The sequence below is a fragment of the Pygoscelis adeliae genome, unplaced genomic scaffold, assembly GCF_000699105.1.
Source record: "Pygoscelis adeliae isolate BGI_AS28 unplaced genomic scaffold, ASM69910v1 Scaffold121, whole genome shotgun sequence".
NCBI classification, from domain to species: domain Eukaryota; kingdom Metazoa; phylum Chordata; class Aves; order Sphenisciformes; family Spheniscidae; genus Pygoscelis; species Pygoscelis adeliae.
Genome location: NW_008824359.1, coordinates 202134 through 220885, shown reverse-complemented (window position 1 = coordinate 220885; position 18752 = coordinate 202134). Strand labels below are relative to the sequence as shown.

General features: G+C 43.1%; 1 protein-coding gene across 1 annotated transcript in view; it reads left to right on the top strand.

Moving 5' to 3' along the window:
• Positions 1-18752, top strand: part of HS1BP3 (HCLS1 binding protein 3) — a 46969-nt gene that overhangs the window by 5095 nt on the left and 23122 nt on the right. Inside the window, exons 2-3 of the mRNA XM_009319647.1 lie at positions 4320-4527; positions 6804-7017. Of these exons, the coding sequence (XP_009317922.1) occupies positions 4320-4527; positions 6804-7017 (422 nt within the window). The remainder of the gene's footprint in view (positions 1-4319; positions 4528-6803; positions 7018-18752) is intronic.

Here is an 18752-nt window from a genome sequence, read left to right as displayed (position 1 = left end):
CATTAATACTGAGTGGGATCAAATTCTCCCATGCACTTCTGAGAGTCCCAGGCTTGTATCCTACAGGCATTCTGGTGTGTGTACTTTCATGCATGAGGTTCTCCTGAAGAAGAGGGCAAGGCGCATGCATGAGATTTGAGGGATTAGCAGCAAACTTCAGGCTGTCACTTTGAACTTCCTGGTGGTTTTCTTAACCTTCTAGCTATATTTGATCATGTTCAACTTACTTATTTGTTCCTGGTGCAAAAAATATTCAACCCATCCCTGTCTCTCTTTCAGTTCTATGTTGGATGTTAAGTGTTCCAGGCAAATAGGGTCTTGACCTGGCAAATATGCACATGGTTTGCCATATTTGCATGATTAACTCTTTTGAAGTGAAGTAGATTGAGCCTTTGATATTGTGACTTGACAGAACTCCTTGAAGTGCGTGCACTCAGGCTGACTTACAGGTGGTGGGGGTTTAGCTCAACAGTATTCACGGAGTTCAGTTAGAGGCATGGAGGGGGGGAGGATCATTGCAAGATCAACACCTAAAGGAATTACAGGCAACAGAAGAAAAATATTTTAATATTAATGAAGTGGGAGTTTGTATACTTAATAGGAATGATAAAATGTATTTTAGAGCAGCATTTGTTTTTTTTAACCTGACATTTTGGGCCATAGGATCCACTGACTCTTTTCAAAGGGTTGTGAGTGGTAACCAGGAAAAGCAAGATTTAATTTTGTTACATGCTGATATGTCTTTCTCCTAGAAAATTGTCAGAGGATGTCAAATTGAAAGGGTCCAAAACTGTCACAGCAAAGCAGTGCTTCCAGACTGGAAAGGTGTGAGAACGCTCTGGGTGGTGTATGGGACTCAACCTGAGAAAATACACTCTGCAAGACCTGGCCGGTGCTGTGTAAGGCCCCTGCGTTGCCTCTGTGCCACTGCATCCAGCCCTGGGGTCCCCAGTACAAGAAAGACATGGACCTGTTGGAGCGGGTCTAGAGGAGGGCTGTGAAAATGGTCAGAAGCCTGGAACAGCTCCTGTGAGGAAAGGCTGAGAGAGTTGGGGTTGTTCAGCCTGGAGAAGAGAAGGCTTCGGGGAGACCTTATTGCGGCCCTTCAATACTTAAAGGGGGCTTATAAGAAAGATGGCGGCAGACTTTTTAGCAGAGCCTGTAGTGACAAGACAAGGGGCAAGGGTTTTAAACTGAAAGAGGGTAGGTTTAGATTGAATATAAGGAAGAAATTTTTTATAATGATGGTGAGACACTGAAACAGGTTGCCCAGAGAAGTTGTGGATGCCCCATCATTGGAAGTGTTCAAGGTCAGGCTGGATGGAGCTTTGAGCGACCTGATCTAGTGAAAGATGTCCCTGCCCATGGCAGGGGGTTTGGACTAGGTGATCTTTAAAGGTCCCTTCCAACGCAAATCATTCTGTGATTCTAAATGCATCAGTCTGAGGTTGTTGGATTCAGCCAGTCTTACTGTTGCATTTCCAGCACCAAAACCAAGGTAAAGATGGCAGTAGTGTTGACTGAAGTCATGGAGAGGCCAGCGGCAGCCAGGGTTTGTGGCAGGGGGACGGCAGGCAAAGAGCCTCAGCTGGCAGGGGCTTGCAGGGGCCAGCATTTGGCTTAGGTAAGTGGGGAATGTTTTAGGCTGGAGGTTTAACATCTTGCCTGTGTGGTAGGTTATCCCAGCAGAGGGCATCCCCACACTGTTGGATATTAGCTTGCATGGTGTGCTGCAGGCTCTTGGGTAGCATATTAGTATGCTTTGGGTATAGTGTTATCACACTTCGTATGCTGTGTCACTTGTTATGGTTGGTGGTGGTGTTCAAAGCTTATGCAGATTCACAAAAGCTTAATTAGCGATAGGATGCGAGGGTGTGCATTTACTTTAGGTTCAATGGTGTAATTAGACATAAATTGAGATTTATGAATAATTTACAGAGTTTGATAGAGGAGGAATGAAAATTAAGTGGGGAAAGAAGTTTGTATGTTTTGGTTCAGTGTTACTTTTTGAGTATTTTAAAGCTGTTTTGGCATAGTCTTGTTGATTGGCTGCTGTCTTGTGATGCTTTCAGACATTAAGTTGTTATTTATTATTGAAATTAATTAGATGTTAAACATTTTTCACAAATCAGACTTGATTTTTTTTTCTGGGTGGAGGGTAATATTGTTTATTCTTTTGAAAAAGTACCGGTGAATTCCTCACTGCCCTTACATTTGTGCTTACACAGTATTTTTGGGAAGGGCTCTGGTATCATACCCTGTTCAGAGTGCTACTGGGACCTAGCAAACTAGAAATGCACAGCAATTTAGAAATTCCAGAATTGCTTTCCTCTCTTTTTGGGGTATCTTTCAGAGGGAGGATTGTCTCAGTCTGGGCACATCTCTTTATTGCCATCACTTTAGTGCTTGGCTGCTGAATTGCATGTCAGACCCTGCATGCAGGGCACATTGTTGCTCACGCTTACCTGTGTTGCTTACAGGAGACAAGTCTAAAATTCTTGTTTTTCATTCCCCTGTTGACTCAGGTTTGGTTTTGTGCTTCAGATCTTTCCTATAGAGCTGCTTGCCTTTTGTGACTGGACCCTGAACCCATAGTGAACATTGTACAACTGAAATGCAAATATTTTTCAAATCAGCTAGCTTTGTTGATAATTACTGCAAAAGGCAGGGAAGCATGAAAGCTAAGGTGATTATTGCGCTTTATACCTACGTCTAATTTAGTGAACTAGTCGAGGTGTGTCTGTTAATGTCAGGACCTGTTCTGTGGCCTGGGGGGCAGCTAGCACAGTCTGGCTGCATCCACAGTACGAAACTTTCTTACCATCTACAATGGGCATCGGTACCCAAACTGGCCACTGAGTGATCTCTGCACCAAGCTAAATCTTGGGCTGAAAAATTATCTGGGGGAGTGCTAGCTGCCCAGAGTCAAAATTGTGCCAGGCTTTGTCAGGTTCCAGTAGACACTATAAGGTTCCTAATAGACACTCTCAGGCTCCAGTGCCTGGGAATATGCCCTGATACTGTTTTGTTTGCTAGTATAGATGCAGTGTATGGATTCTGGGTTAATCTATACCTTGTTTCCCTTCTACTTCTGTGCTTTGTGTTGGGTTGACTTTCTTTTATCACTGTGTTGGTGGAAGAACTCTGCCTTCTTCAATCCCAAGATGTGGTGCTTGAGTGTCTCCATCTTTTATGTTGCAGTCTTAATTAGAATCCACTTCCCTAGAGTTCACCAACATGTGTTACAGGAGGATAAGAACTGGACCCTAGTAAAGGATCTGTCCCATATGCACTCCACTAGCACTAGTTTTGGGGGTTTTTTTAATCTAACTCTGTATTCGTTGAAACACATTAATAGATTAGGGGTGTGTGGAGAGCCATGATGAATATATTGTCTGTATAATACCACAGCTATAGAGCATGACAGTCACTCTCCATTATGCCTGTAGCATCAGTTATGAGATAGTGTTTTGTTTGTGTGTGGGTTTTGTGCGTTGATTTTTTAAGGTACTGAATTCAAAATTTAATGTGGCATAGAAGCCACCCCATTTCTAACGAGTGTTTCCATGGTTATTGCTTTCCTTGTAATATCTTGGGCCTCATTTCTCCTCAGGCTTCCTATCTTTGTCTGCAGAAGGAATGACTCCATTCACTGTTGGCATCTTCTCTCTGTATAACAACCTGTAGGCCATGGCCAAGTTGTTGGCTTTTATTTTCTCATGGATAAACTGAATAGTCAGGGGTCAGCTGAGGTCTTTGCCCTTTGGTTTCTATATTAGGTACTCTGCAGGGCAGCAAACATGCCAGTTTTTTAGGCCTTAACAGCAAGAAGGGCACTGAAGCCCACCAGGGCTGAGAAATGGGTCTTCTGGCTCAATGGTGAAAAGATTCAGGCTGCTTTCTCTGTCGGATACCTACCTGGCTCGGCTTCTCTTCCCTCCTGTCTCTCAGGGCTGGGCATTGTATAGCTCATATTTAGTGGATAAGGATTTTTGCTGTCAGAGAAAAGTATCTGGAGCAGCAACCTTCCCAGTATTTCATTAGCTGATGAGTCAGACAAATGGACGCTGGGTATCTGGCGATGAACTTCAATTCCATTAGGGAGCGGATTTTAATAACAGAATTAGAAGCCAGGAACAATGCTTGGGGATTCACTGTGTAGATAACAGGCTTTTACTAGGCTATATGTAAAGCTCCTTGGTAATACATGTTTTTCCACTTCAGTTTCCAGGGTTAATGTTTTACAGCGCATAAACTGCTGCTTGCTGCTCATGTCTCACCTGTAAAGAAACTTACCCAGGCAGCATGTTTCATTGCAGGTTTCCAAGAAGTACAGTGAGATAGAGGAGTTCTACCAGAGACTGGCAGCACGATATCCACAGGCATGTCTTCCACTCTTGCCTAGAAAAGTTCTCTTCGTGGGGGAATCTGACATCTGTGAACGAAGAGCTATGTTCAATGATATCATGAAATTCATCTCAAAAGATGAGGATCTAGCAACGAGTCCTGAGTTACTGGAATTTTTAGGTAACTAAAAGATGTGGGTGTCCCCTGTGCTTGATAAAAGCATTATTAAGTTCTTGACTCAGGTAGTCAGAAACTAGAGAATGCCAGAATAAAGGCTGTCACTGAAAATATCCTCTTGTGCATCTACAGTGCTGCAGTCATGTTTGCTAGTGTTTTCTCCTCTTCTGAGTGGACACATGCCTCATTCAGAAGCATTGATACCACAATGCTCGCTTTGAAGGTATCTGTCCCACCATCTCTGATTTCCCTTAGGCATATACCTAAGCTGTGATTCAGAACATGTAAGTTTAGAAGGCTAAATAATCATATATTGTCAGTAGAGAGAGAGACCCTAAAGGAACAGTGCAGGGTCTCCCTTAGTGATCAACTGTTCCACATTTTGTTTGTTTTTCATTCCTAATAAAATTGCTAGGCCTTGCTGAAGAGGGTCCTAAAGCAAATTATTGACCCTGAGAAAGATTTTAATAAATGGCAGATTCTTTATTATTAAACCCATTCAGTGACCTCTTTTTTTTTTTTTTTTTTTTATTTATTTTCCTTATCCTCCTGTCCAGCTCTTGTTGCCTCTTCCAGTGATTCATATAGTTCCTTTCTTATGTTCTTTGGGCATAGCAGGGAGTCATGGAATGAATAGAACAGATGGGCTCTCTGCTCTTAATTCAGCTGAGAGCTGCTGAGCAGAGAATACTCCAGCCTGGTGCTGTGCAGGATTCTCAGTGTAGCGTTAGTTTTAAGGAAGTGAAGTTGCAAGGTGCTAGCAAGTCACCATGTGTGAACAGCCGATTTTGCAGAAGTGTCAAGTGTGGCCAGATTCAAGTTCTGTGCGACTGGCAGCTTCCTAAAGTCAAGGGGGGCAAAATTGCATAATATTTGGCAAAATTCTTTTGCTAACAAGGTTTTGGATTTTTTTTTTCTTTTTTCCCTGGCAGTGTTGTCTTGAAAGTAGACCCCTCGCACAGAGAATTCAGAATTCATGTTGATTAACCTTTGCATGCTGATTAACCTAACCATTGTGCGCATGTCTACAGCTGAATTAGTCTGGACTGTCTTTATACTATCCAGACAGACTGTGGACAGATTAAGTAATGTGACCTGTTCATCGAGATCTGCCTTAGAATAATATAAGTCTCACCCTACCAAACCGGGTGGAATTCAGTACATACACTGCAGCTCCTCAAGCTAGTTGTGTACACTTTCCTTACAGATGCTGGAGACGTAGTCGATATATTCAGGCGTGTTTAGGGAGAATCAACATGGTAATACACAGATGACTGTGGGGATAAGATAAGCAGCATCCTGACATCCACTGCCTACCCTGACCAGCACTCTCTTGCCCATAAGGGGAGCATAAGACCACTTGCTCAGTGTAGACACCCACGTTTAGTCAATGAAGTCTGCCCTGGATGATTTGGCAGATGCAAGCTTGAAAAGCTGGGTGAGATGAGTCTCCCATGCCATGTTACTTTAACAGTCAAAAGGATGAAACCATGAATTTTATCCATCATGGCTTTCACTAGCCTATTTTTAGCTAGTCTCATTTTAAATTGCTTTCCTGAACATCCAGAGACTCCACAACAAGGAATAGTTCTTTCCTCATTCTCCTGGGCTTTGCATATAACAAGTATGGTGGGAAGACTTGGTCAAAGTGCATATTTCAGTTTGCTGAATTTGCTCAGTTGGATGGATCTTGCATACTGAAGGGAGTTAGAACTTCAGGCTTCATTTTTGAGTGTAAATTGAAGAATGCTGTGGCAACTTTTTCATACTCTAATGCTCTAATTTTATCCCACATGAATTAAATTAGTAACAAAAAGTGTACTTTATCTCAGCTAGCTATGTGAAAGTTAGCTACCTACATCTAAGCAGAGTATTTATGGCCTCTCTGTAGCCGGTGGAGAGAAATAGACACTTCAGAGGGAAACCTTCTCCAACAACTTTATTTGGATGGGGTGAATCACCACATGGTAATTCTATTGTTTCTATTGACTATAAAAGGAACATAAATAAGCAGATTAGACATGCACTGTTATGTCTCAGATAAAGTTGATTTCCTCTCTCTTTCTCTAATTAACTACTTTAAAACAGGAAACAGATCGGACACATAATGACACATCAGTAGATAGAAAGGACAGTCAGGAATATTGAAAGAGTTTCACAAAAGCTGATTGTGTCCTTCATTCCCTAAACAAAAACATCAGGAACAGGTGCGAGGTATTAAATAAAACATAGTTGTCATCCTGTGTACTCGGTCTTGCATCTGTTATTGTATTTTGCAGGAACAAAATCTACTAGTGCCATTGACTTCAAGGGTAAAAACATTCCTGATGACAAGGAGAAAGAAGATGAAGAAAATGAGGCATTGGATTTTTTCAAAGAGGAGAGTACACCTGACTTAATCTCACAGCTTTCATCAGTGGAAAATGCCAAAAAAGGGGAGCAAAAAGAAGAGGAAGAGGAGGAGGAAGATTTAGATCCTCTTGGTATAATCAGGTATGGCTGGTAGTGCCTTTGTTATTCAGTTTTTAGCCTAGTTTCCTAAACAAATAAGGCTGTTCTATGTCACTGTCCCCTCATCCCGACATTTTATAACATCGAACACTTTCAGCTGAATTTCACAGAGGAGAGGCCTCTGCAGTTCATGAAGGAGGTGCCTCGGTAGAGGGAAGAGACTTGTAGTGCCTCTTTAGTGCATTCCTCAGGAAATCCAAGTGACAGAGGGACATTGTGCATGCCTTGATAATAGTTTCAGCTACAGTAGGCACTTCACTGGACACTGCAGGGTTCCACCACAAAACATAAAGCCACCAGGGTCCATTGGATGTGCTGCTCTGGAGTACACTGGTCTTTACAGTGTCTGGAACTGCTTCTGAGCTCACTTGTGTCTACAATGAGGTAAAGTTACAGCAGCGTAAAGACCAAAAGAGCCAACATTTCAATCATGATGTTCACAAATAGGCTTTTCTTTCCTCTTCCCTTATCTGAAGGTGTCACATGCTAAATGCCGCTAAGGCATAAGCAATAACAGCTTGAGAAACAATAATTGAATCAAAGCTTGCTGATATTAGTATCTGGGTTTGCTTACCTGCCCAGTAATTTTCAGACAGTTATTTTCTTCACTTCAAGATGGAATTTCTCACTTAATTCCCAAAAACATTTCTAACTACTGAAGCCTGGAAATAAATTTAGTTTCTCGGTGGCTGGGATCATGAGTAGTGACTACTTTTTTTAGGGTGTCTCAGGCTTTAGATGCCCATGTAGAAAAGGCTTAGCTGTTCTTGATCTTCAGTAAGCACTGAGTGGCTCAACTGAATTGTTTCAGCCACCCACAGTCACCAGCCACTACTGAATGTTCTTTGTCTTGGACCCAGACAGTGCTTTCAAAATGCTTCTTCATAGCAATAGGCAGTAACTGATAGTAATAAGCCAGAGCCCTCTCTTGGTGTTTCCCAATTACCTTGAATCATTGCCAAGGGGATCATTCACTCCAGGCTCTAAGCTGGAGTCTTCCACACTAAGTCAGGTCAACTACAATGACTAATACTGGAAGCGCCATTAGGACTTTGCTCCTGCTATTATAATCATATGTAATTGTTGATGTCCAGATATTGTCCTTTTTACTTGAAGCATTTAATCCTTTACATATCACCAGAAAACTTTAAATATTATTCTTTTGACAAAGCATGCGCTTTATTACTCAGCATCAAAATCATTCTTTTGTTGAAGAAGAGTTTAAAAAAGTTAAATAACTATTTACAATGAGAAGTTAAATAAAGCAGTACTTCCCACAAAATGGTCCTTAGTTGGTAAGTTTACAAAAGAGGCTGTCCTTTTTTGGATAGGAAAATGATCTATTGGATTAGCAAATGCAATGTTATATTTTCCGATTTACAACAAGTATAAGCTGTAAAGAACTTGCTGTGCCAAAACAAGCAAGAAGTTTGCTTTTCTGCTCTGCTCAGTTTGACATAGCATTTGAAAGTCTTGATTATTTTGGTCTTTTAATGCATTGAAGGATGACAAGATCTGGTATTTAATCCTCATTTAGTTTATTGCTTCCATTCCTTTTGAGAACAGAATTCTTTACTGAATCAGAATAACTTCATTTATATAAGAAGTATGGTCTTTACTGGTACAGAGCTGCGGCATGACATGTTATGCAGTCAGATGTTTTTCACTCTAAACCAGTGGTTGGCTGTCTATAAAAAAAAAAACTCCATATGTATTTATTATTATTTTTATAAATCTCACATGTACAGTGTTGAGGCAGAAACATGAAAGTGGAATTGAGAATCCTGGATCTGATTTTACATTGTCTCTATTCTCCTGTAACTCACCCTGCTTCCATGGAAGATATTTTCAATTCACATCGATGGAGATCAGATCAGACATAAGCATCGTATCCCAGCTTTATGCCATCGAGTAATAGGTGTCTAGGTATGAGGCCAAAGGCAGGAGCTTAACTGTCAGTGGATGGGCATTTCTTGGGTGACCATTTTAGGGTGTCTTCTATGCCCATTAAAATGTTAGGTCCTTACACGCTTTAAAGAGGGAGCTTGCAGGCCTCACAGCTTTAGTGCTTCAGATGTGCTTGAAGTTACTTTGGGATGGGGATGAATAAAAAAGGTGATGCAGACTGGATAAATATGTTTAGTAGTAAACTGCTCCCTAATGCATAGTAAATTCAGGTTAAAAAAAAAAAAATCCACGATCCTTTCCCTGTGAAAAACCTTTGAAAAGATGTAAAGTCAGCACTGAAACAAGCCAGTCCATTCCAAGCAGTATCAGTGGCCAGGGTGCTTTGAGCAGCAGAGCTCTGACCTAAATTGAATCATGTGTTTGGCATAATCTTACAGGTTTTTTTCTTTCTGGATGAGGATGAAACTGCTCCAGTAGCACAGGCCTCCATATGTTGTCAGCACGCTTCATTTGGTAACAACTTTTCCTCCTGGGCCAGAAGGCTGTGACTTGGATTTGGCCCAGAACTGCTGCTGTGCTGCTTAACCACCAGATATCCAGTTAAATGTACTGGCCCTAGGGGTAAAATGCTAAACTAGGGTCTTTTTTCTGGTTTTGTATTGCTGGTGATCATCCACGTGGAAGCTCATAATGGTCTGGTTCCTTTTGCCTGGAGGAGACATCCCAGTTGTGCTGATTCTCTTCCTCGCTTTCAAGGCTGTGTCTGAATTGCTCTTTCATGGCTGGTGGGCAACTCACTTGCCAATTCTGCTCTTCAGCTTTTGTGGGTACAATGATGGTCTACAAACTTGCGTTTCTCTGCTATATGATTCTCATGCCCAAAAGCTTGCTTTCTGTGTTAGCAGGCAGGGTGGTCTTGGGCAATGTCTGGGATTCTTAACAACAGAAAGACTGGTTTTTTTCTTGTCCAAATCAGGGACATTTCAAAAACCATAATACATATTTCTGATGAAGTTTTCAGCTTTTAACACCCTTCCTCCTTTCTTTTTTTTTTCCCCAGGCCTAGTTCTTCCTAGAATAAGGGTGCACAAAATTAGGTTACGTTTGTGGGATGCATTGTTGAAATTAATTTGAAATATGTTTTCAAGGGGTATATCTTCTCCTCTGGGTGTATCTTCTCCTCTTTTCTCACTGGCCTTCTTGATAGTTTAGAGTATTGTTATTCCAGTGGATTGTCACCAGTTTACTCTGCAAGTTTTCCTGGACGTTTGTAGAAATCTTTTCAGCTTTGGACAGAATATACAGGTCCTGTAAGAACAAGCACTCCTAATATTGAGTAAGATGGTCCTTTGACATCAGCTGTGCAGCAGGGAATGAATAGAGTGTACTCATTTTTGTAGTGGTGGCACATTTCTAGCTCTATTTCATTTTTCTTGGCAGTGTAAGTGTACAGTGACTTGTAAGTCATGAGGTTCTCATAGCCAAACTATTTTTTTTAAAGTTAGCATCTCTTTTTTTTCTTTTTCTTTTTTTCTGGTAAGCCATGATCATTAGAATATCCCTTTGTTAAAATGTTTTAATTCCTTTATAAGTGGAAATCAGATATGTATTTTACTCCACATTGTAGGGACAATATTAGGTACATTGACTTGTCTTAGTCTCTATTGTTCTCCTTAAAGTGAGTGCAATACCGCTCTTTATCACTCTTCTCTAAATCCATCTGTCTCAACGTTTGCAGAAACATGTATTTGAGTGCTCGGTAGGCTACCACGGTGCTTTGACAATACACTTGGGTTTTTACAGGTGCAGTATCTTTTAACACTGCTGTCTTCTAAAGGATTGTCCTGGTAAATTACAAAATATTACCGTGTGGCTAGTCACGACTGCAGGGGTTTCTCCACCTGGAATGCCTTCAGGAATGAAAGAAGCAAGAATACTAGATCCAAAAGAGGCTAATCCTGTGAAGGGAAAGGCATGGAAGACAGCCACAAGATGGAGGAGCTCTTCACCCGCAGCTAGGATATTCCTGATGATATTGCTGAAAATTCTGCAATGGAAAAAGGTGTAATTTGCCAGTGGTTTGAGGACAGGTTTGCACGGAGTGAAGAGAGACGTACGAAGCAGGAATCCTGAGCAGCATCGATGCTAGTCAGCTCAGCCATGCCAGGGCGCGTAGGCTGAGGCTGACTGGGCGGTATCTACACCGTTACATTCCCCTGTCCTCCAGATTACGTTTGCTACGTCCAGAATGCCCACTGGAAATGGCTGCTGGCCTGTGCTGCCTCCTGGGCAGTGATTAGGATAGTTTGGGAGAAGGCAAGTTGTCCCATGCCAAGGGAGCACCAGGGACTGTCCTAACAGTTGAGTTGTTGAACTGAGCTCCTGTGCTCAGGCCCAGGGTGTGAAGGAGTTGCTAAAAAAAATAGTACGGCCCTGAGCTCCTCTGCCCACAGGGGTTAGCTTTCTGCCTGCTGCCATGTTTGCTCCCAGTCTGCCCTGAGGATTCCTTAGGGTTTTGCTTTCTGTAGGGAATTCAGGCAACCGCTTGTGGATTTTTTTACTTGATCCAAGCAGGATCGAGTTAGGCATTTCTAGCTCTGAATCTTAAAACAATTTAAAAAACACATCACAGTAACTGAATTGGGTTTTGTCTTCTCCCTCTGTGGATGAACTATGCAGTTTTATTGTTTGTAGGTTGAAGTCAAGAGCTTTAGCATCTCTCTCCTCTCACTTTGTAGTTAAAACAACTAAATTTAGTACTTGTATTCAGTTTACTGCAATAAACCTGAGACAGCAGCTGATTAAAATGACTCAGAACCAGCTCCTCTGAACAAAGCAGCAACAATTTTGCAAAAGGAGCGTGACTGTTTCATGGGTTAAAGTATGCAGCAGCCCTGTGCATGCATTTCTTCAGCTGCAATTAACTTCTGAGGTAATATTTGCTGACTAGCTTGGGAGAACGCACCTTTTCCTGTGCTTTCCTTTCCTGCCTCCATCAGCTCTCCGCAGCCCTCGTGGGAGCCTCTCTTCCACATGCGGTTCCCTCCCTTCCGTCCTTTTTCCCTTGCCTCCCTAAATCTTTCAGTGACAGCATATCCTCCCTCAGCCCTAGGTTTTTCCTGGCAATCTGCAGAGCCCAGAGGTGGGTATTCCCCAGGCAAGAGCTCTTCTGTCTCCTCATGAGTCCTGGAGAGTTTCTGTCTCCACTCTCTACCTTTGCTATTGTTTCAGTGGATTTCCCCTTGTGGCTTCTCCTTATCCAAATTTGTGCCTTCCCAGAGGAATAAAGGCACGTGGGTAGGTTGAAGCTTTGCATCTGTTGTGCATAAACGCAGATGCAGCTAACTCCTGACAATAGTTAGGAAGGGATGGGGCTGGTGAGGACTGACCTTTTGGGGGCCTGCTGCCAAAAGTTTTTAAAAGCAATGTAGCTAGTTGTTGCTGGGGTCAAGCTCACCCACCCCGGTGCAAGCTCAACCACCCTTTGCCGTTGCTGGGTTTAGTTGGTAAGGAGATTATTAAAGGGCTTGGGGCCTTTTCTGGCTGCAGATGAAATGGGCAATTGCTTCGAGCAACAGATTGACAGGGAAGGAGCAGCCAGCCCTGGCCTTGCCAGAGCCCCGCAGAGCCAGGCTGGCTGCAGGAGGAGGTAGATCAGCGCAAGAGCCAGCAGTTGTTTCTGGGTTGCGTCCTACACCTTCACATCTCCCAGCCCCTTAATGGCAGCCAGGCTAGAGTTTGACTCCTGAGCTGTTCATCCCAGTGCTCCCTTTTCTTTCCTTTTCTCCCCTGTTGTGGCAGAAGAGCCTAGGATGGCCTCAGCCTTTTGTCTTTGGGGGAGAAATGGGTAGCAATGTTTGATCTTGCTTCCTCTGCCAGAAACCTTGGGCTGCTGAGAATGGCTGACAAAGAGGCAGAAATGGGCTTAAGGGGAGTCCTGCATTTACCACCTTTCCAAGTGGTTTTATTGATGGAGTGCCCAAGGTTGTAATAGGTGAGGGCAGTGTGCTTGCCGGTGGATTTTCACCTCCAAGGAAGAGAATTTCTGCAGGCTCAAGCGGTGTCACGGCACAGCTGCTGTCTGCTGGACAGATGGTCTGGAGCAAACTTGTCAAAATGTGTGTTCAGCTGCTGTGCCTTCTGGTCCTTGGTTGGCAGAGTTGTACTCCTGCCACTCCTCAGGATGCCACTCCTCAGGCGTCCTTCTACTCCTCAGCCACTCATAAATTCACAACTGCCTTTTGGTCTAGCCAGGCACATGCATGACTTCCCCTCTGAATCCAGTAGAATTCATACACAGCACTAGAAACACTTGTCTGTCCGTCCTGATCAGCTGAGAGACAGTGAAGGTGTCAAAACATCAAAGAAGAGGGAAGATACAGGTTATTTTTTCTTTAATGAAATTCAGATAGTTAAAACAATGAACAAGAAAAGAAAGAGCCTTGTTTTCCTGGCAGTGTGTGTATCCGTGCTCACAGCTGTGAAGCCTTCAGAGATTTAAACAGGCAGATCTTTATTTTCTGTCAGTTGTTGGGTCACAAGCTTAGGTTGCAAGGCATGCTTGACCATCACTTTGCCAAGTGACACAAGTATTTATCGCAATTCCAATCCAGCTGCTGTCAGATTGGCAACTTGCAAAATCCCAGTAAACAACCCCGTTGTCTTCTACTGAAACATTTCTGACAGTTGAAATTTTTCCGGAAACCAAGGACATAGTCTGGTATAGTGTTCTTCCCCATCAAAGAGAGGAAAAAGAGGAAAAGGCAGCAAAAAAGTGTGCGTTATCCATCCAGTTAAAGGATGAGCCTTACTTACTTTTAATTGTCTGCTCTCAACCCTTTTTTGGGGTAACCTTATAGCCTCTCCTTGGAGGTGTTTTAGCTGAGTGGCTAGGGAGTAAAGCAGGATGGCAGGGATGCTCTCCTTGCAGGAATTCAGTCCCTCCAGTTTGTCTGTCCTGAATTTTTTTTTATGTTTATAGGTGCTTTGTGAGTGTTGTTTTCCCATGCAAAGGGCTTTTCTTTCCCTTCTGCCTCCAATCCCATCTCCTCAGCATAGCTTCCCACATGTTTCTTTACTGCAAATCTTGCTGTCCCCCCACAGATGGAAGGTTGAGGGTGATTGAAAGAAAACAATTGAAAATGAAACCATGTTTAGCTATTGAATCTCACAGAATCATCGATATTCATTCTATGTTGAGTCTTCTGAGTGATTGCTCTTAGAATATGTTTTCCTTGGGAGAACTCTACCAAGACCTTGGGTGGCTCCAAGTGGTGGAACTGAGAACCTTTTCTAGCTGTATTTTCCAACCAGGGGAATCGAGTTGGATGTGTGAAGGACTCAGCCCTCTTCTGTCATTATTGTTCTGTGGTAGTGCTAACTGAATGTAAGTGCATTCAGGAAAACTGAGATTTTCTGGTACCCCTGGGCTTGTAGTTGGTGTAGGTTACATCTATAAGCACTCCTTCAGGAGAGCATCAAATGACAGGTGATTGCAAAAACCCTCCTGCTACGTCTGCTTCTGGCAATCAGAAAGAACTGCACCTTGGGATCAGAGCTAGGGCACTCAGACTGTCAGAGGGGTTTGGAGAGGAGTGAATGCATAACTTACAGATCTAAAGTTGGTTGCTCCGTGTTTTCTTTTATTCTGGAAGTAGTCACTTCCCTGACCTAAGGAAAACTTGTGAGAGTCCTCCCCTGTGCCAGCATTGTCCTCATCTACATTCATACTTCCTGGTCTAGTGTTGGATTTTTGGTCTCATAAGATTATGCAGTCATTATTGCCCCAGGTTTTATGTTGCATGTTGAAGCAATTGCCTTGGTTAAACTTCAGTGATGAGTTTCTGTCATGGCTGGCTTGAGTGATTCCAGTACATACACAGCTGGAACATGAGGATCCTTTGGGAAGGAGTTTAAGTAATTATTTTAATGTGCTTCATTTTCTTTCTGATTAGAACACCAAATATACTTTAATGGGTTTTAAAAATAGTAAATTTGTGTTTTTACCATCATCCTAAACTCAAAGCACTGCAAATAACTCTATAGTCTGTGTAGTGTTACAGCTGTGTACGCCATCCGGCAGTGTTTTCAAGCAGAACACAAATGTAACTACACCTGGGGTAAAATGCAGCAAGGACTTAATAGCTTAGTGCAACACTTCATTGCAGCATCAGACACTAAGTGAAGAACATGACGTTCAACTGGAAATGCAAGGGGAATTGCACCGATGTAAATACCCAGCTTGGAATTTGACCAGCTTGCTAAAGTAGATAAGTCTGCTTTTAAGGAAGATGTCATGGGATTTTTAATGGACCTTGTTCATTGTTTACAATGTATTAAAGCAATAAAACTTATCACACACTTTTCTGTATATAGAAGAATTGTAGAGCCAAGTAATGTCAGGAAACTGAAATGAAATACCATTGCCACTAGCTGGCACCAGCTTTCAAATAATTCCCATAGTCCTCTGAGTGAACTCTCAGCTTTTGATTTTCCCATCCTGTTTAACAGCAATGTGCGGTCATTTGCAGCAGTGCAGAACTAAACAGCGATGAAGGCGTGCAGAAGCTGCCGTGAGCCATTCTGCAGGCGTATTAAGCAAGTCCTTAGTTAACTGAGACAGATTGGTAGAAGGCAGGAGATCCTTTAGAAGGGGTACAGGATAAATTTACAACTACACAGAATCAAAAGTGTCTGTTCTTTTTTACTTCTGCTTTGGAAGAGGATTGAACATGATGTAATTGGGCAGATTTAAACATGTTTTGTTTCATGGACTTTACAATAATAGGATGACTCAAGTCCTTAATTAGAATAAAAAAGCATTACCTCATCAATTAGCCTGCTCCTTTCACCAAGGCACGGGAAATCTTTAATCGGCAGACCCGAGGAACTGCTTGTAGATGAGACAGACTGCTAATGAGGGATGGATTCAGAGCTGCCCTGTTGTTTTTCTGTTCACCAAGTATAACAGAATTGTTTGCTCTAGAAGAAGCTGTCTGTGCTCAGTTTAAATTGAGATGGGAGACTTGCTTTTCCTTTCATCTGATGCTTTCAAGTTCCTAACTCAGCAGACTTAATAAAACCATTGTTCCCTTTTCCCCATGGACCTGCTGCAGAAGTTTCTGTCTTGCCTTCAAATGGTCAAAGAACTGGCTTTTGGAAAATGATTTTTGGAAGCAATCTGTAAAACCTTGCCAAAAATGCATGAATTAGCCATTGTATGGGCTGGTACTAATTAACACACCTGGGGATCACATCCTCTTGCTACTGCCCCTTGCAGCAGTTGGCCAGATCTGGAATCATTTGAAGTGCCAGCAAGAGGAGGAACGTCCTTAGGACCAACACACATCTGGGACTCAGCAGCTCTTCATTCTGCACTTCAATTTCTCAGGTCGCATCTTGGGTACAGTACTTAAAAGTTAGATCTCTCCATTATCCTGTTGGTAAAAGGAATAAAACTGATTTCATAGGTCTGCCTGGGGAAGTTTCCCTTTGCACAGAAATGTGGCATTCACATCAGTGTTAGTGGTAATTGTCACTGAAGTGAAAGAAACGCTTTCTATTACCTTCCATAAATTTTGGATAAGACTCAAACCACCCTTTCTTTCCATATTGCCTGAGATGCCCAGTCATGTCCAGATCATAAGGGGTAGTAAGATTTATCATCACAGTGAAATACGCAGCTGTGGTAGTGTGATTTGACTGTGGCTAAACTAGTAAATAAAACCGGACAGGAACTGTAGTCTTGCTCTGTGCCAACTAGGATGAAGTAGCTCCTGTCCAACAGCTAAATCCTTCCACTCCCCAGAGCAAGCTGGCCACATCCAAAACAGGAAGAGCCCTGAGACTGTATGGATCCCTAAACTATGTCCAGGCATCATTTGGGAAACCAGTAATTAGCCTGGGCCAAATTCGTGCCAGGAAGCATGCTAAAAACTCACAAGTCAGACACTGTGTGTGCTGTTATCTCAGCCCAAGCCCTGACCACGTTTATTTGGTAGTTGGCTAAGATGTTGGCTTTTCACTGTCAACAGGACAGCCTGAAGAAGGTGCACATTTAGGACTCAGAATTGGAGCCGCTGAGGTCCTGTAACGAGGGTTTTCTTGGTGCAGGCGGTGCTAAGCCTATGTCTGACACTTAAGGATGCTCTGTGAGCATAAAATGCCAAGGACATTTTGCAGCAAGTATGTAGCTGGCTGCTGTGGCTCTTATCAGCTAGCACTCTGAGGTACAGCTCAGGAGCTAGCCCAGGAGGGGATGGGTGCAGCCAGCCTGTTTTGAAGTATAGCAGAGTTCAGCCGTGTGGGTGTGAGCCATGGTGTGTCAGTTGGCTAGGAAAAGATCTTGACTTGGGTTTTTGCTAGTATAGGCTATTCTTCGAGGTCTGCTCTCTGAACCATGATTTTCTGTAATAACTGCTACTTATTTGGCACGATACACAAACTGGTCAGAGTGGCTTGGATGGAAGATTTCCAGGCTTCTTTCTGCCGTGCTTTATTGCTTTTCGTCTGTAATAGCATCCAAGGCGTTCTTGAAGGCACCATTAAACACAAAACATGGTGTCATGCCCTCAAAACCACCTTACAACATTATCTAGACCCATTTGCTAAAGACGTCTCATTTTTCATCTGTGCGATGGGTTATCTGCCAGCATAGGCTGTTGCTGTGTGTAACACTCTTGTCCTGGAAACTTGTTCCCGAGTCATCTGTCTTTCTCATCTTGGCTATGAGTGACAGAGCCATGGCTCCAACTGCTTCTGTAATATGAAAAAAAGCAAATGCGTTCTTAAGAGGCTCCCGAGGGCTAACCCTCACATCCTCCCTCAGGAGCTGTTACATCAAACCCTGACCTCACTGGAGTTCTTTTTATTTGTTCAGTGGTGCTGCCAAGAGACAAGGGCAGCGCCACACAATGCGGGATGCTCAACCGGGAAGGAGAAGCATGTTGTCCAGAGCTGCTGGCCAAGGTCTCAGGGGAATTAGTTTCAATTCTTCATTCCAAAGACTGTTTAGGCTGCAGACAGCTCACTTCTGGTTTTCAGGACTGTGTTTCATTCCTGATCTGTAAAAGGAGAGTGCTGGCATGCCCTGCCACGTAGCAGTGCAGAGAGAGTGAATTCTGAAAGGTTGTGAGGTGTTTGGGGGCTATCCAAACGTTGCAGTCTGTTGGCAATAAGCATTGTTTTAGTTGCCCTTGGGAGGTGGTAGGAGATGTAACCCAGCCTGTTGTATCCCTTACTCTCGTGGAGGAACTTGCCTGGTCTGCCAGTCATTTGCCAGCTGTTGGCAGCACAGCACCATTGCTCATGGGAGGGGAGCCATCGTGGTGCTGCTGTGCGCTACAAGACAGATGCTACTGATGGATATTATGAAAGATGCGAAGGTAACCTTAAACCCTACAGACAAATGGACAACATGGCAAAGGACAGTCTCCTTTCTGCTCTCTGCTTATCTGTTCTTCCTGGGAGGGGCTGCTACCCAGGACCCCTTGCAGGGACTATTTCCAAAAGGTGACATGGAGAAGACTGCATAAAGTTTCTCTCCGTACACAGTCCTCTGGCAGTATCTCATCAGGCTTTGCTCCCTCAAACACCACTACATGCCTTTGTTCTGTGCCCAAAACATGTCATAAGCACCCTCCGTTTCAGGCTCTGACTTTGCAGAGCTCTAGCGCGACCCTCACATTATTTCAAGCGCTTTGAACTGAAAATCGGATGCAGACTAAATAACAATTCCAGGACACCACACAGAGCAAGGGAAGACCAAGGCCAAATGTTTTATAGTATGGATACAGTCCTGCCCCTGCCCT